The following is a 27,463-nucleotide window of genomic DNA, read 5'->3' as shown; positions in this document are numbered from 1 at the left end:
GAGTGCTGAGCTTCTGCTGCTATTATTGGATTTTTCTACGTATTTTTTAAAAAGTAAAATGTGGCTAAGTGTAGGGGCTCACATCTGTAATCCCAGCACTTTGGGAGGTCAGAGTGGGAGGATCACTTGAGCCCAGGAGTTCAAGACAAGCCTGGACAACATAGAGAGACCCCATCTCTACAAAAAATTAAAAAAATTAGCTAGGTGTAGTGGTGCATGCCTGTAGTCTCAGCCACTCGGGAGACTGAGGTGGGAGAATTGCTTGAACCCGGGACGTCGAGGCTGCGGTGAGCCATGATCATGCCATTGTACTCCAACCTGGGTAACAGAGCAAGACCCTGTCTCAAAAAACAAAACAAAAAAAAGTAAAATGGGATAAAATTACATGTTCTCAACTTGCCTTTTCTACTGGACAATGTCTTGTGAACTATTAATGTCAATTTATTTCTATAGCATTATTTTTATTGGGTGCTGAGCAACCCATTCTTAAATCCGTTGTTAAATTTGGTATTTAACCAAAGCCTGAACATTTGGACATTAGGGTCTTTCTAATTCTTCTCTCCTGTAACCCTTGTCTGATTCTCTCCTTATGATGACTTTCAGCAGAGGACCTGCTGGCTCGACAGGTGAGCATACTTTTAAGACTTTTGCTACCTTATTCCAAATTGGCCTCTGCAAAGATCGGATACGGTGGCCACTACCCACGTGTGGCCATCAAAAACCTGCAATGTGACTGATAAGACTGAAGAGCTAAATTTTATTTAATTATAATTTTATTTTATTTTATTATAATTAATTTTAATAGCCACGAGTGGCTAGTAGCTTCTGTCCTGGACAGTGCAGCCTTAGGTCTATTTATATGATGATTTAACTGGGCTGTATGTTTTTTTTTCTTTATCTTCATCAATATGAGGTGTCAGGGTGAGGCTAGTGAACACTCTTGTATGAAGCAGTTTAAATCACACAGGATTTATTTGTTCTTTGACCATTTGAAAGATCCATCCATGAAAACATGGATCCAAACCCTCTAGGAAGATCTGTCATTGGCAATTTATTCCAATAATGGGCCAGCAGGAAAAAGAGGAAGCTTCAAACTAACCACAGAGAAAGGTCAAGAGAGTGTGGGGAAAGGAACACCCAGGACAAACAGAGGGTCGAGAGGGCAGAGTTGGGAGGGACAAAGGCTGAGAAGGGGCTGCTGATCGGGCAGCTCCTGGGACAGGATGTAGATGTTAAGTCAAATCTATCCTATAATGCCTGTCTGATGCCAATGGTGCTAACATCCTAATTTTGTGCATCTTCCAGTTTTTGATTCCATGGTGCACAGCACTGTGTCCTTGTGGGAGGCTGGAACCGCCCTCCCACTCCATATAGCAAACAGCCCATTCCCAAATCCCTAGTGGCACAGGCGACTTCAGGGAGAGATTATAACTGCCTGGGCTAGATCAAGACGTGCTGGCTTCCCCTTTCTTCTCACCGATCCCTCCTAAGGGCCAGCAAGGAGAGCCTTGTCAGGGGTGTGCATCTCTGAAGGTCCACAGCACAGCATGGAGGCAGGGGCAGGCCTGGCCAAGGGAGCAGGAGCTTCCGTGGCTTGAGGACAGTACTCTGGTCATGGGGGTCTCAAGGTCATGTGCCCTCCTTCCTCCAGCATATCAGGGATCTGGACCAGCTTGTTTGTCCCTGCTTTGACAGAGGAGAAATCAAAGTTGTGTTGTTCTGAAGCTGTGGGAAAAGGTGCAGGCATCACCTCCAGACCCTGCCCAGCGTCCTTCAATGTGATTGATGCTCACATCTGGGGAGAAATACTGAGCAGGAATCCATCTGACACACATCTGCTAATTGTAAGAATGTTAAAAGAAATGTATTTTCTTTGGTTTGATAACTGGTGCATTAAGTGAATCGGCTCTTAAGCAAATCAACCCCCCTGGCAAACTTGTGTCTGGGGTGCTGGCCTTGAGTCTGCACGTGGTGTTCCCCTGATGCATATTTGGGGCAGTGAAGCTCTTTCCAAGCAATGACTGGGTGTGTTTCTTGGTTTCACAATTCCTCCACCCCTGTTCTCTCCTCTATCCTATCAGTGGCCTTGGGTTTCCTCGGGCTGGGCCTCGCCCACGGGCATCCCCCTCAGAGTATATGAGACACACTGGAAACTGCTAGAAGGTTCCCGAATTGCTACATTTGTTACCGCCACCCACTGCGTAGTCCCTTGGGCACCAGTTTCTTCATCCAGCCTCTTGCTGATTCAGATATTTAAGACTCAGTGACCGGGAACAGACAAGAGGACCCCGAGGATGTCACCCAGAGAGACGCTACAGAGAACGGGATTCGTGGTGGGAGCACACAGATGACTGTTCATGTTGAAATTGGTTAAACGTACAGATTAACAATGATGAAAGACGAGGAAGAAGGAGGTTCATTACTGGAAAAGTTATCTTCCGTTTCATCATGGATTTCTGGTATTTTCGGCAGCTCCTCTGCAGAACCAATTTTGGAGCCAAGAACCAGAGCCTTTATTCTACGCTTGTTCGCTCTGTAACCTCGCTGAGGTTCCACACTGCTCGGTTTGAGCAGAGCACACCGCAAGGTGTGTTTCGACCTTGCGGTGCTCACCGCACCTGCACGTGACGCGTGCCCACACGCCAGGGCCCTGCCACTCCTCCGGGCTCATGAGGCACCTGTGAAAAGGCCTCTCACAGGTAGAGGCAGATCTCCTTTCAGTAACATATTTAACCACTAGGGCAGTCAACAAAAGACAAGCACAAATGAAACAATAAGAAACTCAAAAACCTCTTAACTACCTCTACCTCCACGCTGCTTACATCAGGGGTCCCCAAGCCCCGGCCGTGGCCCAGTAGGAGACCCTGGCCTGTGAGGAACCGGATTGCATGGCAGGAGGTGAGTGGCGGGTAAGAGAGCATTTCCCGCCTGAGCTCCGCCTCCTGCCAGGTCAGTGGGAGCTTAGATTCTCATGGAGCTCCTGTAGTTCTCCATTGTGAACTGTGCCTGTGAGGGATCTAGTCCGTGTGCTCCTTATGAGACTGAGAACGAGGCGGAACAGCTTCATCCCGAAACCATCCCCAACCCCGCCCCCAGCCTCCTCCCCCCGACCCCCACATCTGCGGAAAAATTGTCTTCTATGAAACCGGTCTCTGGTGCCAAAAAGATTGGGGGCCTCTGGTTTACACGATTCTTTGCCTCCCAAATGTGTCACCCGCTGAAATGTATTCTCATAGTAAGAACCATCATAGCAAGGCCGCTTGGGGCTTCAGTATTCTCGACCTAACACGACCTCGACACAGGCTTTCCATAGCACTGCCTCTCTGCACACGGACATTTTCAACACGGTACTCTACGCTCATGTGGCCCCTTCCCATCGGAAGGCATCTGGGGATGTAACAAGCCCACCCCCTAATCACATAGCAGGCTGAGAAGACACAGCAGAGCGGGCCCATGACACGGCCCCCCACTGGCTCATTCTGGGCAAACGGCCTCAGGTACAGAATGAACAATGTGACCTCAGCTGCAGCCAACTGGCCACCAGCGGCCCCCCAGGCAGGGTCCGCAGAACCCATGTGCTTACAAAAGTCCCTTCCTAAGAGCACTGAGAGGTGACCCGGGTGCGTCCATTCCAAGAGTTCTGCAAGGTGACCTGGGTGCGTCCCTTCTTTGCAATGTGAAATGATGAAAAGAACATGAAATAAGGAAAGATGGGTGTCAGAAGTGGGTGAGCCACAGACAGGAAACACGTGGGAGTTTCTGCTAAACCCACTTCAGATAAGCCTGGACTGGAGCAGGGCAGACCACTCAACAGTTCCCTGGAAGACAGTGCCTGCCTGGGACCCCAGGCCCCCCTGGCTCCCTCCCTTTGCTCCTTGGAAAACATGGTTCTCCCTCCCCTTTTCATTTCTCTGCATTTGCCTACACGCAGGCAATGAGAAGTTACAAGTTGCCATTTGAATTAAGGGCTGACAATAGCCAGGGCTGCCCTGGAGACAGGGCAGGATGCACCTGGGGAGGATCCACCTGGAAGGGGGCTCTACTAATGAGAATGATGTTCTGCCCTTGGCACAACCTGAACGCCAAGGCTCAGGAAGCGAGACTTGCCCTAGTTAAAACAGTGAGAAAACATCTGAGTTTATTTAGAGAGAATGGGAAGGAGAGGGTGAGGGACTTCAGAATGTGGAAATGGGGGATCTGAGACTCAAGAGAGGAGGGGTGAGACAGGGCCTGTGAGACTGCATTTTCCTGCCAGCACAGAGGGGACAGGGTGGCAGCCCTGGGGTCAGCTACGTAGAGGGGACAGGGCGGCAGCCCTGGGGTCAGCTGCATGCTGGTGGGCAGCCTCTGCTCAGGCTTTGAGAATTTGGTCGGTGCTGGCCATGGCCACCAGGCTGGTACTGGCTGTACCAGGGCCAGCAAGATGGGCCCTCCCCAAAGGCCAGCAGTGAAACCTGTGCTGTGATGAAATCCAGGGGTGATCAGTGGTCCAGGGTGAGGGAGAGTGGGGGATCGCACGGCTCTGACCCCGGCCCCTCCCCACCAAATGGATGCCCCCTTCTCCATGTGCTGCTCTTGTGAACTGTTCTGCTTCACCTAACGGTTTGTTTTGGACCCTATTCAGCCTGGGGACCCAAAGTCCCGCTTCTGCTGCTCCTTCTGTCTCCTTTCTTGGCACTTTATCTCCTCAACATGCTGGAGCTGAAGTCCCCGGGGCTGGTCCCTATCCAAATTCCCTTCCAGCTTTAAATGCTGCGGTCAGCTGAACAATGCTGCCCCACCCCGCCCCAAGGCGTTCATGTTCTAGTCCCAAGAACCTATGAAAACGTCACCTCACATAGCAAAAGAGACTTTGCTGATGGAATGATATTAAGGATCCTGAGATGGGAAGAGGGTCCTGGATGATGCGGGCAGTCCCTGTATTTCTCCTCACAGGGGAAAGAGGAAGGCAAGAAAGTCAGAGAGAGAGAGATGTGAGCATGGAGGCACAGGTGAGACAGGGTGAGGGTGAGAGAGAGGCAGTGGGAGAGCGAGACATTGTTAGATGTGCTGATGGTCTTGGAGGTGGAGGAGGGGCCAGCAGCCAAGGAATCCAGGAAGCTTCTAGAACCTGGAAAAGGCCCAGAAATGGGTCCTCCCTCAAGCCTCCAGCTGGAATGTAGCCCTGAGGACACCTTGATTTTAGGACTTCTGACCTGCAGAACTGCAGGAGAACTGTGTGTTTTAAACCACTACATCTGTACTGTACAAGTCACACATGCAGCAGTCCCAGAAATGAATACAAATACCATTCATCTGTTTCATCACATGAAGCTTCACCTTTAGGAAGCTCTCATAACAGCATCTCCTCTGAGCTCTGAACTAGTGAATGTCTCCAACACACGCTCAACATACCTGCATGATGTCACTTCAACATGCCTGAAACATTTTCCCCAAACCTCTCCATCTGTGGCCTCCCCAGCAGAGCTGACCTCAACCCTGTCCTGGAGGTTGCTCTGGCCACAACCTTGAAGTTGCCCTTGACCCCTTCACCTTGGAGACCCCCTATCTGATCTCTGGACAAGCTTGCTGGCTCTGCCTGCAAAGTGCATCTGGTCACTTCACAGCCTACTGCTGTGAAACGGAAACCAGGACTTGCTGTTGCTCTGCTCGAAGGTCTGTGGTGACTCAGGGGAAGGCTGAGGCCCTGTGAAGCTCTACAGGATTCTTGTGACTGGCACCAGATCCCATGCCCCCCAACCGCCTCTCTTCCTGGCACCCTCATTCACTCCACTCCAGCCTCGCCAGCCTATGCTCTCCCTGGGGCACACCAGGCTCCCTCCTGCCATCTTCAGTGGGGCCCTCTGCCCTCTGCCCTCTGCTCTCTGCCCTCCGCCCTCCACTGGGAGCATCCTCTCAGCTTTTGCTTAACTACTTCCCTCATATTGCTTCCTTCTCATAGGGTGACCCAATCCACTAAAGACATCAAGAAAGGATAAGGGAGCCCAGATGATAGAGAGGGGAGAAAGGTGCACAGTGGAGGAGGAGTGAACAAGGATGGGTGGGTTTTAGCACAGTCACTGGGCAGAGTGGTACAAAACCGTGCTGGGGTCTCCCATGGTGAGGTCAGGATGCTGCCTGGCACTGCTGAAAAGAAAGGTAGAAGGGCAGCTTCCATCCTAAAGACTTGATTCCGACATCGGGGTGTTTCAGAATGGCATGGAGACTCCCCCTATGTATCACTTTTGCTCTGTTCTTCATGTGGCCTAAGTATCACCTGGCTTAGGAGATATCACCCTGGAAGCTGGGTCAAGTTGAAATAAAACTGTTCAGAGAACAAGTGAACGTAGTTTGGCAAGTCAGATCCCCTCACTGAGAAAACCAAGGCCAGAAAGAAGAGCTGTTTCCCAGACCCGGCTTCCTATCCATCACTCTTCAGCCTGCACGTGGCCATCTACCCACCCAGACAGCACCCAGATTATGGCCCTGGAGGGAGATCAGGGACCCTGGGCTGTGTGGGCTCAGCACGGCACACTCACTCTAGTCGTTCCTCTTCTTTCCTTCGGAGGTCAAAATCTCGTTGAACAACTTCCAAGATGTGCTGGGCCTCTTCATCAGTGAGCTTGGAAAGATCCAGTTTCTTCCCCATTTCTGCTTCTTGTTGGGGTCACACCTGGAATTTTAGAGGATCACAAGTCATCAGTCCCAGAAGCCTACCGATGCCAACCAAGTCACAAAGTAAGAGAAGACACAGAACGCTGCTGACTTCTCAGGACATGTCTGTACTTAGTTTAAATGGTTTTCTAATGCTTGTCTGGAAACTTGTGTAGATTAATGAATTTAAGCGAATCTAAGCAAAATTCCCACATTTGAATTTTAAAAGGGATCTTCTTCCTACTCTCCCAAACACACTCAGCCACAGGTCCCTCATTCTCTTTCCACTGTGGGATAAATGTCAGTGACCTCCCCATCCAGGGGCATGGCTCCTCTCCCTGGCCTAGGGTTGAGCTTTGCAACAGAAAACCCTGGCAGGGTTCCTGAGGCTTCTTGCCTTAAGTTTCTTGGGAGCGGGAACAGCACAGAAAAGAGGAAACTTCACAGCAAATTCAGTCAGCTCACAGTTTCCTGTGCATCTCCCAGACCTCCTAGAGCAATGTTGCAGGCTCCATGTGGGCAGGAATGCCTGGATGACTGACCCACTGGGTGGAAAAGTTGGGAGACTCCACAGCACTTGGAAGGTTTCACTATCCTCTGGGCATGGGGGGCTGTTCAGGTTTGCCATGTGTGTGGTGGGGGGTGGCTCCAGCGGGAGGTCATATGAGCCTGATGCCTGTGAGGGCGATGTGCTTGTGCTGGGAATAGCCACATAATTTCCAGGGAGAGGCAAAAGCGATGCAACTTGGGAGAACAAAACATCTGGGCAGGATGAGCAGTGGATGCTGAGCTTTATTTACTCGAGAGGTCGGCTATGGGGCTGCCCAGCAGGGATTCTCAAGCCTGGTGTGTATTAGGATTACCTAACACGACTGGTGGCCAGGCCTCACCCTCAGCAAATCTAATTAAATTTTTAAAAAATTTTACTTAATTTTTTTTTTTTTTTTCTTTTAGAGACAGGTCCTCACTATGCAGCCCAGACTGGTCTTGAACTCCTGGGCTCAAGCAATCCTTCTGCCTTGGCCTCCCAAAGAACTGGGATTCCAGGTAGGAGTCATGGTGCCTGTCTGAGAATCTGGTGTGACTCAGTGGCTCAGCAGAGCAGCAGCCTCACTCAATGCACTGTGCGATGCGGTGTTTATAGGTAACCTGATGACCAAGAAGTCAAACCTCAGATGATCTTACGCCCTTTTTGAAGTTCATCAGACCTGATCCCAATCAATGTCCAAAGGACAGAAGAGGGAAAATCCAAATGCCAAAAGCCAAGATAAGCGGAACCTTAGAATCTTGCTTGCTACTCAAAATGTTGTTCGTGGACTGCCAGCATCCCCTGGGAACTTGTTAGAAGTGTAGACTCTCAGGCCCCACCCCAGACCTACTCATTCAGGATCTGCCTTTGAACAAGATCCCCAGGCAGCTCGAGTACATGAATTGGCTCATGCTGCTGTCCTCAGACCCCTCTGAGTAGCAAAGCTCTAAGGGAGACTCATTCACTTGGGTGGTGGGCGAGTCACAGAGGACTTTAACCTGTACATCCTGTCGGGTGGGTGATGGGCGTGAGGCAGGGGAGTGATGCAGTGGTGGTGGCTGAGGAGAGAATGACAGATCTTCTTGTTGGCTTTTCATATGGCAATATCGTACAGGCCTCACAGCTCATGTTGATGTGGACATTACTGCTGGGTATAAAATTGGAGGCACAATTGTACCAGGGAGAATCTCACCACCAATGCATGCACACTGGGACACTGCAAAACTGTGCATGCTCCCCACAGAGGACTTCCCTGACCATCCTGTGGTTTTTACTCTTTCACCTGTCCCCATCCCTTTAACATTTCTTTATACCCCTTAACAGTTGGTGATGTCCCATTAGTTATTGTTAAGTTCCACGAGAATAGCCACTCTATCTGTTCCCAGCACATGGCAGTTGCTTTTCTGTGCCTGAAGCTCCCTGGTGTGCAGCAGGCTGTGCCAGGGAAGCCCTCAGCCCTTAGATGCTGCAGCTATAGACAGACCAGCTCTGCTCTGGGCACTGAGGCTTTGGGGAATATTTTGTTTGGATGACTGGGAGTTCTGTTGTGAGTAACTGAAAGTTTAAAAACCACCTCGTGATTTCAACAAGTTTTCCTTGAGGACTTGAACCTATTTTCTCAGGAACATCAGAGAAAGGGTCCAATTTGTGTGCTTTCAGGGAGAAGTCTCAAAACCACCAAAAAGACTCAATTTTGCTTCTGAATTCTGGGAAGCATCTCCCATCAGTGCTGCTGACCATTTGGAAGTATTTATCATAAAAATACTAACAAAAGTCCCCCTGTGCTGGAGACGTACTTCGATTTCGTGGCACAAGAGGTTAATTATGAAAAGTTACATTTTCTGGGCAGATACCATTTAAAATAAAAATGTCTACAGAGCTCTCATGGAAGTCAGCCAAAATAGTCCCTGGCTTATGCCATAAAAACGGGGAAGGATAATTTGTTGATTTTTTTTTTTTTTTACACCCACACCTCAACATTTCCATTCTCAAATGTAAAGAGGAGTGTTTGCAATATAGGAAGAGATTTCCCCAGTGCCCTTGGAGCATTCAAACTCTGTTCCTTTACAATCAGATTTAGATTCTGGTCAAGAAATCCTTACCACGGAACTCATTTTTGATACTCCCACAGAGCACACACTTTCTGGTTTCTAAAGAATTGGAACAAAAAGTTATTATTTGATGCATGACTGGAGTTCATTCACTTTTATTTTTCATGAGTTCTGAAAAAAAAGGGATCATAAGAAGAGCATTCACCGACGTTCTATTTTCAGAATGGATGGACAGTGTGACCATCAGCTGAGGCATTATCATTCCCTCTCTTCTCCTAACGCAGAAGCCAAAATTCCAGGCCTCAGTATGAGAAACTTAAATCATGATATGTGAGGAAGAAAAGCAAAACAAAAGGAAAAACCTGCTTTTCTTATCTTGCAACCTTTTTAGAGCAGTCAGTGACCAGTAAGTGAATGGATAAAAAGATCACAGTGCATCACAACTAATGTCCTAGAGGCTGCCTGGATACCTGTCCCTCCCTCTTTCTATCCCCTTTCAAATCTTGGTTTTGTTTCTTGTTTTTTGAGATGAGGTCCCAGTCTGTTGCCCAGGCTGGAGTGTGGTAGTGCAATCATGGCTCACTGTAGCCTCGACCTCCATGGGCTCAGGGAGGTGAGGGCAGAGAACATGCTAGACCCATGAGGAGTGCAGGGTTGCTCTGTGCCTGCCCTAGCTGGGTGAGGTGGGGGTGGGGGCTCCCAGAGTGCATGTATTGGGCAAGGGCAGACGCCACCCTGCTCTATCTGTTCCTTGTTCCATTTCTGTGTAGATAACGCCTGCTCACGAGGTTCCTGAACAAAACACTTCCCCTTAGTGCCTGTTCCACTGCTCAGATTCAATCATATTTTAACCACTGGAGACAGCCAGCCTTCCGCAGTGGTTTAATAGCCATAGTGGGGCAGAGGGAGGGGACAGAGGGATTAACAGGCAGGGAGGAGAGAGTGGAGCTGGTTTTATAAGATGGATATCCCAGGCCCAGACCGCTGAATTCCAGTGGTGTGTCACCTTTATCCATTAAAGAGTTGAATTCATTTTTTGGCCAAATTGAAGGGAAATCAGGGTGGGGGCTTCTCCTGGATGAAGAATTGGCTTAACTAGCTCTTCGGCTGGCTGCTCAGAGAGCCTTGGAACAATGGTGATTGTGGGTGATCACTTGCCTGAGCAAACAAACTGGCAAGCTAACGACAGCAGGAATGCTCTCTCTGACTCAGCCAAGGTGTGTCGTGGGTGTTATTCTTGCTGATAAAGGGGAGGTAGCAGAGATGACAACTGTGGTGCCCTCTGCCTTAATCCTTTGTGGCTATTTCCCGAATGCTGCTGTCCAGGTTAGCCTGTGTGGTTATTTCTGTAGGCGGGGCCCATCAGTAGGCACTGACCCCCAGCTCTCATCAGTGGCTAAATGAGCACATTTCCACCCAGAAGGGCCACTCCCTTCCCTACAGGTGAACCAGGCACATCTGTGCTGTAGCCACAAGGGTCTGGAATGACTCCAGAAGCAACAGCACTGGGAGGGTGTTCTGCCCCTCAGCCACCTGCCTACCAAGCTGCCATCTCCTCTGCTCTCCTGGTTCTCTGGGGAGTTGGTGGTAAACTTCACTGATAAATGGACATGAGTTCTGCATTTGCACCTAAAGCCTCAGTGCTAGTCTCTACAGCAAGGATGGGTCCCAGGTGAGGCTGCAGAAGGAGGATGGGTCCCAGGTGAGGCTGCAGAGGGAGGATAGGGCTGAGAGGTGGGAGCTGGGTTCCCATCCCAGTTCAGGCACAGCCAGCCCGGCCGCCTGGGACAGATGCCACTTCTCTCAGGGTCTTAGTTTCTCCATCTGTACCATGGACAATGGCTGAGCTCCAGGACCTCTCTGGCCCTCTCCAGCCCTGGATGATGCCAGGATGTTGAAATTAGGAGGGGGAGTGATGGCGTTGGGATAGTGGGGAGGAGTAGGGGCAAGGGCTGTTCCTCCAGAGGTTGCTTCAGAAAAGAACAAGATGGTTGGCCCTAGAAGGTTGCCCCAACCGCTGAGACTGGGGCTCACTTGAGCCGTTGTTACATTGCGGTTGAAAGGCACCAAATTCACTTTTCCCATTAGCCCACAGGGCTCTGGGACACTTCCACCACCTCCAGCCCCTCACTGGGCTGGTTTTAATTTTCTCCAAGTCACTCATGCCATATTCAGCAAGACCCACTGATTCCCCATGTGTGTGCCTGGCACCGCCCCATGTTCTCTAAATGTGTCCTCAGTCAATCCTCTGAGGCACCTGCTACTGTTCTCTGAGCCTGAGTGAGGGCCAGGAGCACAGTGACCCATGCCTGGTACTTAGATACTGAGAAGCACAGCCCTGGACAGGGAGGGGGCTGGGCCCAGGAAGGCTGAGACCTTGCTGAGGTCAGCTGAGTCCCACCGGTGAGCAGGTGGAGGGATGGGTTTCTTAGGACAGATGCAGGCCAGCTGGAGGGATGGGTTTCTTAGGACAGATGCAGGCCAGCTGAACCCGAGGCGTCAATGTCAGCAGCGTGGTCGGCTAGTCCAGGAGTCTTTTCCTGAGACTTCACAGCCCCCAGCAATGCTGGCCTTTGCACCTGTGGGGAGCCTTGCTCTCCCCGGGCTGTCATTTCACTTCCTCAGAAAGAAATATGTGAACAAGATACCAGTCACACCATTTAAAAACAGGGCCTGTAAAGGCCCCAACCCAAGCTCCGCGTGGAAGTGAGGTGGAGTTTTCAGTGCCAGTTAATGTCAGTGGGACACGGTGTTAAAGCCTGTGGAATCTTCAGAAATTTACAAGTGAGATTCCCTTCCTGTAGGGACCTGGGGCCAGGGCCGGGAGGAAGCCCACAGGTGCTCACAGCTCACAGACCCTTCCCATATCTCTACTTCCCACAACTCCCTGGCGGGCCCAGGGAGTCTGTCGGCAAACAAAAGGTGATTCCAATAAAACAGACTTTTAGATACCCAAAGGAAGCCGGGTGCCTCCTCCCATGCCGAGATCATCCGGCCTCTTCCTCACCCCAAGACCAGCTCCTGGGCCGGGAGGAAGCCTTTCCCCTGGGGCCAGCCTGCTTGGCATCAGCAGCCTTGGCCCAGTCCGCGTGGCAGACTCGCAATGGAGGCAATGGAGCTTCTGATTAAAACCAACAGTTTTGCCCAAAATGGGGATACCCCACCACCCCACTCCCACCCGCGCCCGCACCCAGACCAGTCTGCTCAAAGAATCCAGGTGAAGCCTGGGGACTAAGCCTGGGTGGCTGGGAACGCGCCGTCCTCACCAGCCTGGACCAAGGCAGGGAGGCTGGCGGCTGGGGGCGGTTTCATACCAGTGGGTCCGCACGCGACACCGCGCACTCCCCAAAGCCTAAGCCCTCAGTCCTGGGTGCCACCCTAGCCCCGCTGTTCCCTCTTCTCGGTGCACTCACCGGATCCTCTCCGGGTGACGCTCAGTCTCTGGTTCAGCACCTGGGAGAGAAAGGAGGGCGACGAAGCAGGGCGTCAGGCCAGGGCGTCAGGTCAGGGCGCCGGGGCAAGGCTGGATAATGGGGGCAAGCAGAGCGGCTGGCTCGCGCCTGGATCTCGGGGCAGGCGGGCAGCTGGCCAGGTCCCGGCGCCTTCTGCCCGAACCACGTGGGCTGCGCCCCGCTCCGCCCAGCTCCGGCAGCGCGGACACTTCTGGATGCCCTGCCAGGCCGAGGGCGGGACGTTCACCTGGGGCGCCCGCGCGGGAAGCGCCAGTGCTGGGGAGAGCCCCGGATACTCGCCCCCAGGTCAGTTTGGGGAGAAAGACGGCGGCCGCGTGGGGAAGGTTCAGCACACAGCTGCGATTCCCGTGAGTTGCGGCGACTTTGCGTGGGTGACATTGCGCCGCGGTCCTGCCTTGGGCACGGTGGACCCGCTTGCTGAGCGCGCTCTAGAACGCGCGGCACATCGTCGAAGTTTCTAACTCTGCCAGGAGAGTGCTATTTACTTCGGCTTTATAGATGGGGAAACTGAGGCTCAGAAACGCGCCCTACCAAAGCCACCGACCAGTAAGTGGCAACGCCAAATAATAAGTGGGACTTTAAGCCCAGGGCTTTCTGCTGCAGAGCGCGTGCCCTCACCCCTTCGATTCCGCCAGGCATCAGGACCAGGAGGGTCCCGCAGCCGCGGGCAACCCCGCTGCGGGGTGGAGACCGAGGCCTTGCCCGCCAAGAAAAAGTCAAGATCCGTGGGCAAATGGGGCAGATGTGGAAGCCAGGACGCGCGGCGCGGCGGTGCCAGGACCGAGGACGCGCTGGGGAGGACGCCTGGGAGCTCCGCGCCGCTGCGCTCTCCTCCTGGACTCTAGGGCCGGCCTTTGGGTGCTCAGTGGGGCCCGCGAACTCAGAGGGTCCCAAGGCGAGCCGCCGTCTCCAGTCCGCCACGCCTGCCTGTCCTTCCGAGTTCCAGTGGACATTAGGGAATTGCCCTCCTCCCTCATCCTCAGGGACTGGGTGCTTCAGAACTTTCTCTCCCTCCTCCTCCCTCTCCCTTGTCATTTAAAAACTTACATTCTCTTCTTCAGGAACTGCTTTTGCAATTCAGTTTTCGTATCTGCAAAATGATAGGAATAAAGCCATCAGGTGAACAGATACTACTATCTCCATTTAACAGAAGAGGAAACCAAACCTTATAGGATTGTTGTGATATCACATTAGATTATTTGTAAACAGCTTTCAAAAGGCTGCAAAAGAATAAAAAGGATTGTTGTTGCCTGCTGAGCCCTGGGGAACACTGTAGGTGAGTCAGGGTATTTCAGGTCCCTGGGCTGCCTTGGGACAGGTGCTGTCACCAAACACCATCAATTGTTGAGTGTGAACCCTGGAATGGGGTGAAGCTTACACTGAAGCCAGCGTTTCCACATCCCATATGATCTGGTGTTTGTGTTTTTCATTTCCTTACCTCCTTGCCATATACCTTACTGTTGCTTGTAAGATTAATAAATCCCTTAAGAGTTGGTGTGGGGACTTAAGTTCCTTAAGGGCAGAAGTATTTTTTTTTTTAGTTTTTAATACTTTAGTGCTTATTTATTTGAACTAGTGGTTTTAAAAAATATACAACTGACATATTGATATATAAGGTATATAGTAAAGAATATAAGGAATATAAAATGAAAAGCCAATTTCTCTCTTATTCCACTACCAACTTCTACGACCTGAAAGCAATTATTATTAATGGTGTCTTGTGTATTCTTTCTAATTGTGTGTGTGTGTGTGTCTGTGGTTAAGCATGTGGGCTCAAACCAACTGCAAGAGTCGGAATTCCAGCTAGGAGTGTGGCCCACAAGCTGTGTCATCTTGGACCTGTTACTGAATATTTTGCTGACTTTTTTTCTCTCTTCTCCATGACGGGAATAGTAATGGGAGTTACACATAAGGGTGTTGTGGATCAATATCCCTGCAGCTTGGGTGAGACACTATGTGGTGAGTGCTTGGTAAATACTAATTACTATTTCTGTCAAGCCACTTCATCCTTTTTTGGTTGTAGAATATCCATTGTGTGAGTTACCATAATTACTTATCAGTCTTCTATTGATGGACAGTTAATTTTTGATTTTTTGCTATTTAAATGATTCTGCCATAAATATATCATCTACATAATTCTTATTGACACCTATCATACATAGGATGACACATAAATATCATTGTACATATATACTGATATATCTGTAGACTAAAAGCCTACAGATTTGGATTTTCTGAGTCAAAGGATGTACACAATTTTAAGAGAAAATTCTAGAATTATAAGCTTTTTTTTTTTTTTTTCTTGAGACAGAAGCTTGCTCTGTTGCCAGGCTGGAGTGTAGTGGCTTGATCTCGGCTCACTGCAACCTCTGCCTCCCGGGTTTGAGCAATTCTCCTGCCTCAGCCTCCCCAGTAGTTGGAAATACAGATGCATGCCACCACGCCCAGCTAATTTTTGTATTTTCAGTAGAGACAGGGTTTCACCATGTTGGCCGGGATGGTCTTGCTCTCTTGACCTGGTGATCCACCCTCCTCGGCCTCCCAAAGTGCTGGGATTACAGGCGTGAGCTACCGCACCTGGCCCTAGAATTATAAATATTTAAAATGGTTAAACAATCCTCAAATTACAGAAAGTTTCAAGTATAACATGAAGAACCCTCCCTTCCCCTAGCCATTTGTGATGAAGTTTCTGACATGAAGGTTTAGTGTATTTTATACAAACAAGGACAACCTTCTATTAAACTGCAATCTAACCATCAACATCTGTAAATGATACGTTGCTATCATCTAATCATTGGAGTCCTTTCAAATGTTGCCAGTTGTCTCTGTAATTTTTTGTTGCCAAAGGATCCAGTTCAGAATCTCATGTTGTGTTTAGTTGTCATTTCTAAGTCTCCTTCAAATCGGATCAGTTCCTCTGTCTTTGACTTTCATGGCTTTGCTATCTAAATATTAAGCCACTTATTTTCTAGACTGTCTCTAAATTTGGGTTGGTCTGCTCTTTCCCATGATTATATGCAGGTTTTGCGTGGTTGGGAGAATCTCACAGAAATGAGGCCAGGTCCTCTCCCTGTGTCCTGTCAGCTGGTGCCTGGATACAGTATGTCTCCTTACTGCTGCTGGGATCCCCAGACTAAGGTGCTGTCTTCCAGCCTTCTCCATGGGCAAGTTACTCCCTTCCCCTCTGTAATTAATGTCTATTTTTGGAGGAGGGGTATACACATTTAAAATTTCATAAGGCTGGGTGATGTGGCCATGCCTGTAATCCCAGCACTTTGGGCCAGAGGCCGGCAGATCACTTGAGGTCAGGAGTTCGAGACCAGCCTGGCCAACATGGTGAAACCCTGTCTTTACTAAAAATACAAAAATTAGCTGGGTGTGGTGGTGCGTGCCTGTAGTCCCAGCTACTCCTGAGGCAGGAGAATCGCTTGAGCCCTGGAGGCAGAGGTTGCAGTGAGCCGAGATGGCACCACTGCACTCCAGCCTGGGTGACAGAGCGAGACTGTCTCAAAAAAAATTAAATAAATAAAGAACAAAATTTCATAAACAATGTCAAATGGTAGCAGAGAATAGATTTAATGTCTTTGTATTCCTGCCTCCCCAGCTTCTTCTCAGGGCTCCCCAGGGTGCCTGCTGTTGGTACTGTCTACCTCCCTGACGTTTTACCCTGCCCTGAGACCTACCCTTCCTTGTTTACCTTCTAAAGGAGGAAACTGATGCCCAGAGAGTCAGATGGTGTTTACCCAAGATCACACAATGAGTCAGGGGCAGCCGAACTTTTGAGCCCTGAGCCTCACAAGCCACGCTGCTAAAGTCTGGGTTGGTGGGTGGACACCAGAGGGCAGCAGAGAGCCCCCTTCCTACTTCCTTGTCTTAAAAGTGGCAGTCTGGAGACAGCCTTTGCTGGGACTTAGTGGCTGGCCTGAGAGGGAGGAAAGGATGGTTCGCTTGGCCATGCCAGCAGGAAGCTCACCACGGAAGATGGGCTTCAGAGAAGCACCCTTTAATTTCACTGCCTGGGTGTCCCCCAGTTCCAAGGACAACTGGTCAGGCAAGTCCCACTGAGGGGTGGCCTTGGGCTTAGTCTCCGCTTTGCACATGGATAGGGGACCTTAGGGGAGAGATGGTTTCTGGCTCACCAAGGAGCCTCACAGAGTCTGGACGTGCCAGCTTCCTTTGCAATGGCAGAGTCCAGGATTAGTGCTGAAAAGGCCCGCAGTTCCCATCCACTGACTCTCCCGGGTGCTCCAGCTCTCTGGCAGGCAGTAGTTAAAACCCATCCCCCTCAGTCTCTCTGTCTAAACCATCTAGGCCAGTATGGCATTGGGCTAACAAGGGTGTCTGGATTTTTGAGATAACCATCCAGGAAACAGAACACATGCAAAATATTGCCCCAAATCTTAGCCATGTCCAGTCAACTACTTGTAAATTACAAGAAAATAGTTTTCATCAGACACTGAATCCTTTTTTTTTCTTCCAATAAACCTGGAAAATTGAGGGGGTAACCCATTTTTGGAAGCATTCTGGCTTTGCCATTGTTCAGCTGGGTGGGGGATCATGGGTTATGCAACAGTGCCCTAGGCCTTTAAAGAGCTGTCACCTGACTCTGCTCCTGCCAGTTCGTCAGCACACAGGCTCATGTGACTGCCCTCCAAGCAGCTGAGCACACACGCAGCTCCCTGGGCTCGCATTGGTCTACTTGCACAGCCCCACCCTGGCTGCCTCTGCTTGTTTTCTGGGCTCCAGCTCTTTTCTGAATGACCCTGCCATCCAACCTCCCTTCATCTGTCCAAGTCCTGCTCCCTGTTTGGATCACCACTCAACTGTCTTTCCCTCAGAAATCGGGTCCTGGCCACGCAGCCCTGCCCACTGTCAGCTTCCCTGTGGTTCCTGCGTGTTCTTGCAGACCAGGCCCGTAGTTTATCTCCCGTGCTTGTGTGATTATCTGGTTAGTGTCTGTTGCTCCCCTGCTCTGGGCTCTGGGATGACAGGGACTGTGATGGTCACTCTGATGTCCTGCTGCCTTCCACGGTGTTTGGTGCATAGTAGGCTCTCAACAAATACATGTTGATTAAATATTGTTCAATAACCATAATATCATATTTTGATGTTGCCCTTCATCTTAACTTTGACTGAAGGGCATTTTGCAAACAGAGCTAGCTCTGCCCTCCACCATCCAGGTGGCCTCATAGCACTTCCCTGGAAGAGCAGAGTCCCTTGAGAAATGACTTGATGGGACAATGGAATGCAGAGCTGGGAGAGGGAGGGTTGAATTGTCCTCCCAGGGATCTCCGCTGGCTTGGGGCCCATCATTCTCCTCTTGCTGTTACGATTCATTGGCCCTTACTATGTTTTGAGATGGTGACCCCCAGCTCAGCTCAGCCTCCTTCTCTTTCTTGTGTTGGTCTGAGATCACCCTTTGTTTTCTCTCCTAGGATGCGTGTGCTACAGGGTAAGAAATAGTCCCCTTCTGCTCAAAGCTTAGCAGAATTCCATTTAGGATTCCTAAATTCCTACCCCACATGTGTGAGTGCTCAGAAATGTAGGACTCTCACATTTATGTTGGCAATGTGCTTTCCCTCATCTGTACACATAGAGAACTACATTTTGATGAGTGCTTGAAGGGAGCTCTAATTAACCAGAGAGGCCAGCCAAGAGGAATGAAAAATCTGAACAATGAAGTTCTTGAATCGAAAACCATCAGAAATCTCAGGCTTCTGGGGGTTCTGGAAGCTTCAGCTCATGTTGGGGCATGGGCCAATGAGCAGTTCTCTTTACCTAAATTACCTTAATTAGGGGCTTTAACCATGAAGGATTCAGGAATTAGGCAGAAATGGTCTACATTGAAGGGAATGAGTTCAGGCAATAAAATTTCCAGACCTACGTCTGTAAATCTCGGTCATGTGGTTATGAAGAAAGATAGCAGGAGGGGCACCAGTCCTCAATGAAGGCTACTGTGTGCTGAGCAAGTGTGGTCAGATGAAGGGAGGTTGGGTGGCGGGGTCATTCAGAAAATTGCTAATGTGCCTGGCCTGCACATTAGCAATTGGGTTGGGCATCTGAGTTCCCCAGTGTCAACTGTGTTGTGCAGATAAGGAAGCTCAGGCACTGGCGCAAGGTCACACAGTCAGAGAGGGGATATACCAGAGGCAAACCCAGGTCTAAGGGCCTCTGAGCCTGGACTTCCACAGCGCCCGGGGCAGGCAACAGCCACAGCAGAGATGACTGGTTCATGGGGCCTGGCACAGCCAGAAGCAGGAAGAGCAGATCTAGAAATTCAAAACCAGAGCACCTCTCGTGGGCCCCTGCTGGAGAAAACAGTGGCGAGCAGCCCCATTAGGCCCTGAGTGCATCGTGCCCCACATCAGGTGGTGGGCATCACCCCATTCCCAAATCACAATGGTTGAATCAGGCGTTACAGGAACAATTCTTTTTGCTTCTTCTCCACTTCCATAATTCATAGCGATGGCCTAATTTCAGTTTCAACACATAAGCCGCACTTCATATCTCACGTTAAACTCTTGTGTGAATGTTCCAGAATATTTGCAGTGTTGCTAATGCCCTCCCCATGGTGAAAGCTGTTACAAGATCTCTTGCTTGAGCTGCTACTGCCTGCACCTCTCAGGTTGGTCTGATGTCAGCACAGGGCTTGGCTGAAACCACCCCAGAGCCAGCAGCAGGAATCCAGCAGTATCCCTGCCCCTAGGACTTCCCCTCACTCATGGCCAGATTCAAAGCCCATTACCAACTAATAATGTACCTAGAGCCAATTCCTAACCCATGAATTCCCCACTTTCACCTTCCCATTCCCCATACTCACCCCAGTCTTGCCCTTCTGCGAACTACATAGTTTTCCAAGCTTGCCACCACCTGAACTCCAAACCCAATTAATTTCCAGTGGCTTTCTGGCCGCACAAATCCAAATGAATCCACCTATTCCCAGGAGCATATGTGCCCTCAGTTCTGGGTGGAAATGCAACATCAGGCTGTGTTTTGTGCCTCCCGTTTTCTCCTACAGTCATCCAAGGTTAACCCTCAAGACAGGCTTAAATTCTACCTGCTCAGGTGGCTGGGCTAGGTCACTGGTTTTGAAGTTGGCTTTGTAAACATATTTTAGGTTCTGAAAATACTTGGTTAGAATTTTCAGGTACTTAAAATTATTTAAAAACTATCATAACAACTTCACACATACTTTGCAAATGGAATGACAGGCTCAGGTCTATATCCTCAGGGCATACTGTGAGAGCCGGAAGACCTCTGTGGCAGTGTTTAAAGAAATCTGCATCTCCTGCCAACTTAGTGCAGACTGTGCTGAAAATCAGACCCAGGATTTGATTGTAAGGGTGCCAAGAGTACGGTTTCCAGATGAAACGTGGGCTTTCCAGTTAAATTTGAATTTCAGATAAACACTGAATAATTTTTAGTATAAGTATGTTCTAAATATTGCATGGGGCATACTTGCTTATCCTAAAATATTATTTTTTGCTTATCTCAAATTCAAATTTAACTAAGCATTTTTTATTGGCATCCTGCAAATCTATACCAGAAATACAAAGGGAACACCCTGAATACATTTTCTGTGCTTAAGTCAGGGCATTGATAGGGTGGTAGAATCCTGTGACCTGGGAGGAGGACATTTGGATAGATGAGTATAAGCTTGAACACCTAGATTCCCAACAATCCTCTTGGGAATAGCCCTTTCCCTTTTCCCAAGGATGCTGATACCTGGACACTGTGCAGCGTCTTCACCTGAGATGGTTGCCTTCCAATGTGATGCTTGTCCTTCTCAAGATCTGTCTCCATCTCTTCTTATTTCCTCTACATCAAGAACTAGGGCCAGGTCCCAGGATAGCCCAAGTGGGAAAATAAAGTTTCTTTTCTGGGAATAAACAGCATCTAGTGAACATAACTGCAAGTCTTGGCTAATATAGGTCACCAAGCAACAGACAGAAATGTGTCTGAATAAGCCGATAAGCCGTGAAGATACTGAATTCAGTTTGTTGATTTGGGGGAACTTGTCTATGTCTTAGAATTTGGCTTCCTGGCAAGGATACTTGGAAATCATTCAAATACATTGCTGAGATGGCTCTGCGAAGCTTGGGTATGTGGTAAATGAGGTGTAGATGCTGTGCTCGCCTTGGCAGAGTATTGAATAAGAGCTTAGAAGGCTTAGGGAGGTAGGAATGTGAGAATGGATTTATTATGTAAGATCAAAGACTTTACCATTTGACTGTGTTTCCTGGGAGGACCCAGAGGACACTTTCTTCACCAAAGCAATAAGAAATGTACCAGTGTGGGGAGTATCTGCATCTTTTGGCAACTCAGTACTGGCTGTCCTCTGAAGCTGGTATTGACAGTAGGAAGTTACTCCGTGGAACTACACTCTGTCGTGTCATGGAGGATGCTGGGATTCTGAAATAGAAGAGTTCAGAGAGAGATCCTCAACTATCAGAGGCAGGGTGGACAGAATTTCTGTAATGGCAGAAAATCCAGAAAAGCAACCAACCCAGTATCTACGGGATGGCTAGTAGACTGGTATTCCTTGGGGCTCAAAAAATTAGCAGATGACTAAGGTACTGGTTGATTGTGCACAGAGATAATTCAAGGACTGGTAAATGAAAGGCTGATATCAGATGCTGCAATGAAAAATCACAATCCCTCACTCAGTTTCGGTATCAAAACCAGTTTTTATAGACCTAGACCCCATGGACTAAAGGAGAAGCATGGTCCCTTTGAGAAAGGACTTTACAATGTCAGTACAACATATACCATAAATATTATACGTTGTTTTCCCCCAAAGGGCCCTCGGTTATTTACCAGGATAACTGTACACAGGGGAAAGGAAAACACTCAAACTTTGGAGGGTGATTGGATACAGATGCTGAGCTGACATTAGTCAGGGGAGCCATTACACCATCATCAGAAAAGATCTGAAACAGCTTTTACGTGGGAAGGACAACAGTATGCCTTCTCTCTATTGTCTGTCCCAGGGCTATACCAAATCTCTGATTACTGTCACAATATAATCCTCAGGAACCTTAAGCACATTGGTGCAACATATGATATTTTCCAGATTAGACCTGGTAAAAAGGAGAGTAGAAGGATGCTGAACACCCTGGTAAGACATACGTGCATTGGGAGGCCAGTCTTATGATGTTCCAGGGATATAAAACTTTGGTTAGGTTTTCAGGGGACTAAAGATGTAGAGTGTGCTGGGACATACCTTCAAAAGTATAGGGCAAATTATTCTCTTTGCAGGTGCTGTGACAAAGACAGACATAGCACTAGGTGGAACTTTGGACTTTGGAGGCAGCACATGGCTCACTTGGGAATACTACTCCAATCCATTTGGGAAGTGATTTGGAAGGCTGGCAGGTTTGAGGACGCTTAGAGCATGAGAAAATTCTGTAGCAGGTCCAGGTATTAATGCAAGCTTCTCTGGTTGTTCAGGGAACTGGAAGAGAATAAGGTTGAAAGACTGGAGACAGAGAGGTATGTGCAGGGATCTTGGCAATAGGCACCATGTGTGGATCTTCTATTTCATGTCAATGCTCACCAGAGGCCACCCAGGACAAAAAGGACACTGAATGAATGATGTCACCCATACTACGTGATTTACCCTGTGGAGTCAGACTCTGTCCTTGGTCACCTCAATGTTCACGCCAGGGGTCTATGAGGGAGGCCATATGGTCTGACTATGTGGGCTCTATCTCATCAAGGCTGACCTAGCCACTTCTGTTGCTGAATATCTGACTGATGCTGAGCTCTTTACGTGGCACTATCCCCTGAGAAGACCAATGAATCCCTTGGAGCTGGCGTAGATTTGGGGTATTTAGTGGGAGTCGGTGAGAGGTAGGTTGGAATGTGCTATTGAAAAGGATTTAGGATTTTGGTTCTGAAACAAAATGGGTAGACTCACTTTTCCCTACTCTTCCCTTCTAAAAACTAAATACCATGGAAATTATTTAACAGACAACGATAAAAGGACTCTGAAAGTTGGGTAGAAGAAGGTGGACTGGCCAGAGACCTCAGGACTGGAGGAAAGATAATATGGTGAGTTCCTTAGGCTTTTCTTTTTATCCCCCATGTAGCCTGGACTGGGTGTCAGAGATGTCTGCAACCAGTGTCTCTAACAGGAGATATTCTTTAATGTTTTGTAATAATCTTTTATTATGTTTGAATATAATAACCAAATGACCAGGATACAATACAAACCCACCTGCCATACCAAGAACCAGAAAAAACCACCCGAGTGAGAAAAGACAATAAATAGATGCTGATACTTCAATGCATCAGATGGTGGAATTATCTGGTAAGAATTTTAAAGCAGTTATTATAAATATGCTTCATAAATTAACATCAGTGCTTCAAAACCAATGCCATAAAAATGCCTCAACATCAATGTCAAGTCATTGACATACAGAACATCAATACTTAGAATCAGGAGACTGGGATGTCACACCCACTAGCTGTGTGACCTTGGGCAAGATTTCCAGCATTACTGGGCACTGATTTCTCTGTCTCCAGAGTGGAGGTTAGGTAGACTATGCAACAGCGTACTGGCAGGTCCCGTTGGTTGTCCACCCAATAACCATGTCCCTTGTGTGCTAACAGAACCCTGACTCCAGGTAGAGGAGCAAGGACTTCCCCTAAAAATAGGCATTTTCCAGCCTCCCTTGCAGTGAAGATAGCCTGCATGGACACTTCTGGACAATCGAAGTGCAAGAGGTTCCTGACCCTTCCAGAATAAACAGGAAACCCTTGTAGGAGGAGGCCCTTTACCTCCTGTCCTTTCCCTCTTCTTCCTGCCTGGATCTTGAGTCTGAGGTCTGCAGCTACAGCAAGTATCTGGCAACCAGGAGGAGACCAGCAATAGGATGGTAAGGATCGGGGATGGAAAGAGAGCCCAGTGTCCTGACACATTGCTGAGCTGTGCTCCCAAGCTGACAGGCGACTTCTGAACTCCTTGTTATGGGAGAAAAAGACACCCGCACATCTAGGCCACTGCCAGTTGCATTTCCTGAGCTTGCAGCTGAATGCATTCCTAACTGAGTGAATGAGGAAGATGAGGAGGAGGGTGCCAGCTGCCAGCCTTTCAATGCCAGGTGCTATTCTAGCGAGTTTACGGGTTCGACCACACTTCATCCTCACAGCTACCAAATGAGGCAGATGCCAGTATGGTCCCCACTTCAGAGAGGACTGAAGGGAGGCATGGGTCCTTGTCTGAGAGGCAGGCACAGTGAGTCAGCGGTGGAGTAGGAGTGCGTGCCCGGCGTATTCACAAATGGCTCACAGGTCCTGTTGTTGTGGTTACCTTAGAGGATTTGTGTGTGCGCGCGTGTGTTCGTGTGTCAACACCTCTAAGATGGTGCTTATGGCAAGGGAATTCCCTTCCTCGCTTCCTGGATCCTTCCCCTGGGTCTACTACCTTTTGCCAGGGGCTGGGGCCATATGAAAAGATAAAGATCGAGGGCATCCTCCAAGGTTGATCCCGACATCCCCAGGACTGACGTACGGCCTCCAGACCAATGTCAGTATCCTCTCTGCCAAGAAAGGAGGTCCCCGGGCGGGCAGCGCCCACCCACTCGGGGCCCCGCCGGCTTTGGGCTGTTTCCTGCCGTGACTCCTCCGCTCCGGGAGGGGGCGACAGAGGCCGACGGCTGCAGCCGGGCGCGCCGCCAAAGCTCCTGCCTGCAGGGCGGGCCGGGGTCCGGGGTCTCGGGGTCTCGGGGTCCTGGGGTCCTGGGGTCCGGGGCGGTCCGTCCGCGGCGGGCGGCGACACCGAGCGCGGCTCCTGCCCGGCGTGGCCTCCGTTTCCCAGGCTTCTGAGCTCAGGGCCCCGGCCGGGCTTCGGGAGGGCCCCGCGCCGCCTTCCCGGAGCCCCGTCCTCCCCGCGCCTCCCCGGCCCTTCTCTCCGCCCCCCGCGGCCCGGCCCCGCCTCGGAGCCTTTCTGGGCGCGGCCTGGGCGGCCTTGGGGTGGTTACAGCCCCGGCCGCAGTTCCGCGCGCCCCCGCGTCTGCGGTCCCCGGACCCCGAGACCCGAGATGTGCGCTCCCGGCTCTCCACCCCTTCCCGGGGACCCCGGGGCCTCTGAGCCCCGCGCCCAGGCACTTGTCTCCTTGGAACTGGAGCCCCCCAGTCCCACGTCATGTTGCCGGGAGCCCCTCGTTACAGCAAGCGGCTGCCGGGAATCAGTGGCCACTAGGATCTTTACCCTGAACGCTGCGCACCCGTGGGGCAGCTCTCCGCCCCGCCCTTCTGTGGGATTCAAAGTCAAACCGCACTAAGCCGTAAATAAGTGGTTGTGGGAATCCAGCGCTGGGCCCCTCCATCCAACAGACTTTATCCACAAATTACTTGAATGCCTTTTTGCGTGTTTAGTATCAAATTAAAAAAATTCTCCACTCTTAATGCCCTGCCTGGCGTGTTGGTGGCCCAAGCCGCTTCGTGGTCAGCCCCTGGGGAATGGCTTTGCAGGGAGGCCTGCATCGCATTGCACCGTTGGGCTTTCTGCTCCCTGAGTTCTGCTAGGGGAGTCCCTGGGGTCGGGGAGCTGGAAGTGCTGGGATTTCCCACCATCCCCAAACACAAGGTCAAGATCCCTGGACCATTGCCCATCCAAGCCCCAGGAACTTCAGGCCTGCAGAGGCCTCCAGGGACCCACCCACAGCCGCCTGGGGCTCTCCAGCCAGGGCTGCGCCCCCTTCCCAACCCCAACCCCAGCAAGCACTACTGCTTGGGAAGGTCAAGCTCCCAGCTTGTCCCTTTCTGGCCTGAGCTACCCCTGGAGGCCTGGCCCCTGCCCTGCTCTGGGGCCAAGCTGAAGGGCATCATTTCTGGCCACAGTTGCAGGGCAGAGGCTGGCGGCAGTCAGTGGGTGGACCAGGTGGGCCGGGTGTGCCAGGGAAAGTTGCCAGGCTTTGTTTCTAACTGAGGGTAGGGGGGTAGATGAGCTGGACCTGGGCCTGCCATTTCCAAGGAAACAGTGGGAAACTGTGGGTGTCTCTGTCTGCGGCTTCTTCATGTCATGGGGTGTGTGGTTTCTGGAGCCGCCTGTCAGCCTGACCAACTTGGGGCCGCTGTGGCTGTGGGAACATGTATCCTGAGTCCCAAGCCATTGAGTGAGGAAGCTGCAGAGAGGTTGGGAGGTGCTTCTTCTCACCAACCCTTCTCACCCAGCACCTCCTATCCGAGGACTTCCCTGGTGCTGCTGCTTTACCTGGGTCTGAGGTCTGAGGTCTGAGGTCTAGACGCTCAGCCCTGATGGCCTGGGTTTTGCCCCATCTGGTCTGCCTGGTGCCCTGGCTCCACCCAACGGGACACTGAAGCGAGGGCACTGGGCTGCGAGACTTGGTAGCTGAAGGGCTCCGGCCTGAGAGCTAAGCCTAAGCTCTCTCCTCCTGGTTTCCAGTGGTTCCCCTGCATGTCCTTCTCTTGCCAGCCAGGATCTGGGCAGGAGAGAGGTGGCAGAGTTGCTGCCACGGGGACCTCTGACAAAGGTGTGGGCAGAGTTAGGAAATAGTAAGGCAGGTGACATGCCTGGGGAGGGGCTGCAGTAAGAGCTGTTGCCGCCTCAGGCCTGAAAGAGGCACGTGAGGGCTTGGTGTCTGGAATGTGGAGGGTGGAGCCTTGAGAGAGGTCCCCCCAGAGCTGTGGGGTCCAGGCAGCAGCAGCCACTGCAGGCAGGGAGGGAGACAGGGTCAATGCCAGGCTTCTGTCTTCCTGCTCCCCAGGCTCCTGCTGGGCCCCTCTTGGCTGAGCCCACTTGGAAGCCGGTGCCAAGAGGGCAGTTGGTGCAGGCCCTAGTGGCTGGTGTTCAGGATAGAACAGGGTGGTGAAGGCGGGTAGGGCATCAGGAGGGGCAGACAAGTGTCCTGCTGGGGGCTGCCACCACACTGCCCTGGTGGGTTTCTGAGTGTGCAGGAACCCTCTCTGGCCTGGGTTGCTGGGCTTTTGCAGCATCGTAAGTGCATCTTAAGGAGTAGCAGCCAGTGGTATGAGACTCTACCACACCCCAGGCCATCTGACCACCCGGGCCACATGGGCTTCTGGGCTGGCCATCTGGGAGGCAAAGGGAGTCTGGGGAGCCTCCAAGGAGGAAGAAGTGCTTGACCCCTTTGCCTTCCACACCCAGGGTGCCCAGCCCGGTGGTGTTCCAGCGGTAGCCCCAGTGCCCAGGACCACATCTGCATGTGGTTGCCTCAGCAAATGCTGTTGTGTAAGCGGTGGCCTGGACCTCCCTGCTAATTCTAAGAGAAAGGCCCATCTTCAGGTGTAGGGGAGTGGGGCAGGCCTGGGGCTCCTCAGGGGATGGGGTGCAGCACCCAAGGCCCTACAAGTGGGGGGCCCTGCCCTGGCCTCAGGTGAAGCCCAGCCTCTGTCCCAGGCCCAGACAACAATCTCCTGCCCTCTCTGCACACTGAGCGACAACCATGTGATGCTAATACAGCTCCCTGATGTTGAGCCCTTCCGCTGTGTGCAGCCCTGCACCCCACGACAACCCTGGGGGACGGGCGCTGTTATTAACATCCCATCTTATAGAAAAAAAGACCGCAAAGGAGGCTGAATGTGAGTTAAGCGACTTTACAAAGGTCACTGGACAATGCTGGTGGAGCCGCGGCTCCTGCTCAGGCCTCTCTGAGAGCAGACTTTGGCCTCTGTGCCTCTCTGCTTCTCCTAGAAGGTCAGGCAACTGAGGTCCCTGCAGTGGCCCTGGGGAAGAAATGGCTGAGTCCCAGTTTGATGATGCGCCAGGCCCTTGGGCAGAGTCACCTTGG

The 27,463-nt window shown here is 50.8% G+C and overlaps 1 protein-coding gene across 6 annotated transcripts in view; it reads right to left on the bottom strand.

The window, feature by feature from the left end:
- MLPH (melanophilin) overlaps positions 1–12,770 on the bottom strand; it is a 66,376-nt gene extending 53,606 nt beyond the window's left edge. For all 6 annotated transcript variants that reach the window (XR_012094343.1, XR_012094344.1, XM_073020162.1 and 3 more), the window contains exons 1-2: positions 12,627–12,770; positions 6,519–6,652 (exon numbers count right to left, since the gene is read on the bottom strand). Coding sequence is in view for 4 of the 6 variants with exons in the window: in XM_073020162.1 (XP_072876263.1) it covers positions 6,519–6,628 (110 nt within the window). In the remaining 2 variants the exon portion in view is untranslated. The remainder of the gene's footprint in view (positions 1–6,518; positions 6,653–12,626) is intronic.
- Positions 12,771–27,463: the final 14,693 nt, after the last annotated feature.

This window comes from Chlorocebus sabaeus, chromosome 10 (assembly GCF_047675955.1).
Source record: "Chlorocebus sabaeus isolate Y175 chromosome 10, mChlSab1.0.hap1, whole genome shotgun sequence".
In the NCBI taxonomy this organism is placed as follows: Eukaryota; Metazoa; Chordata; class Mammalia; order Primates; family Cercopithecidae; genus Chlorocebus; species Chlorocebus sabaeus.
This window is presented reverse-complemented; position numbering and strand designations above follow the sequence as displayed.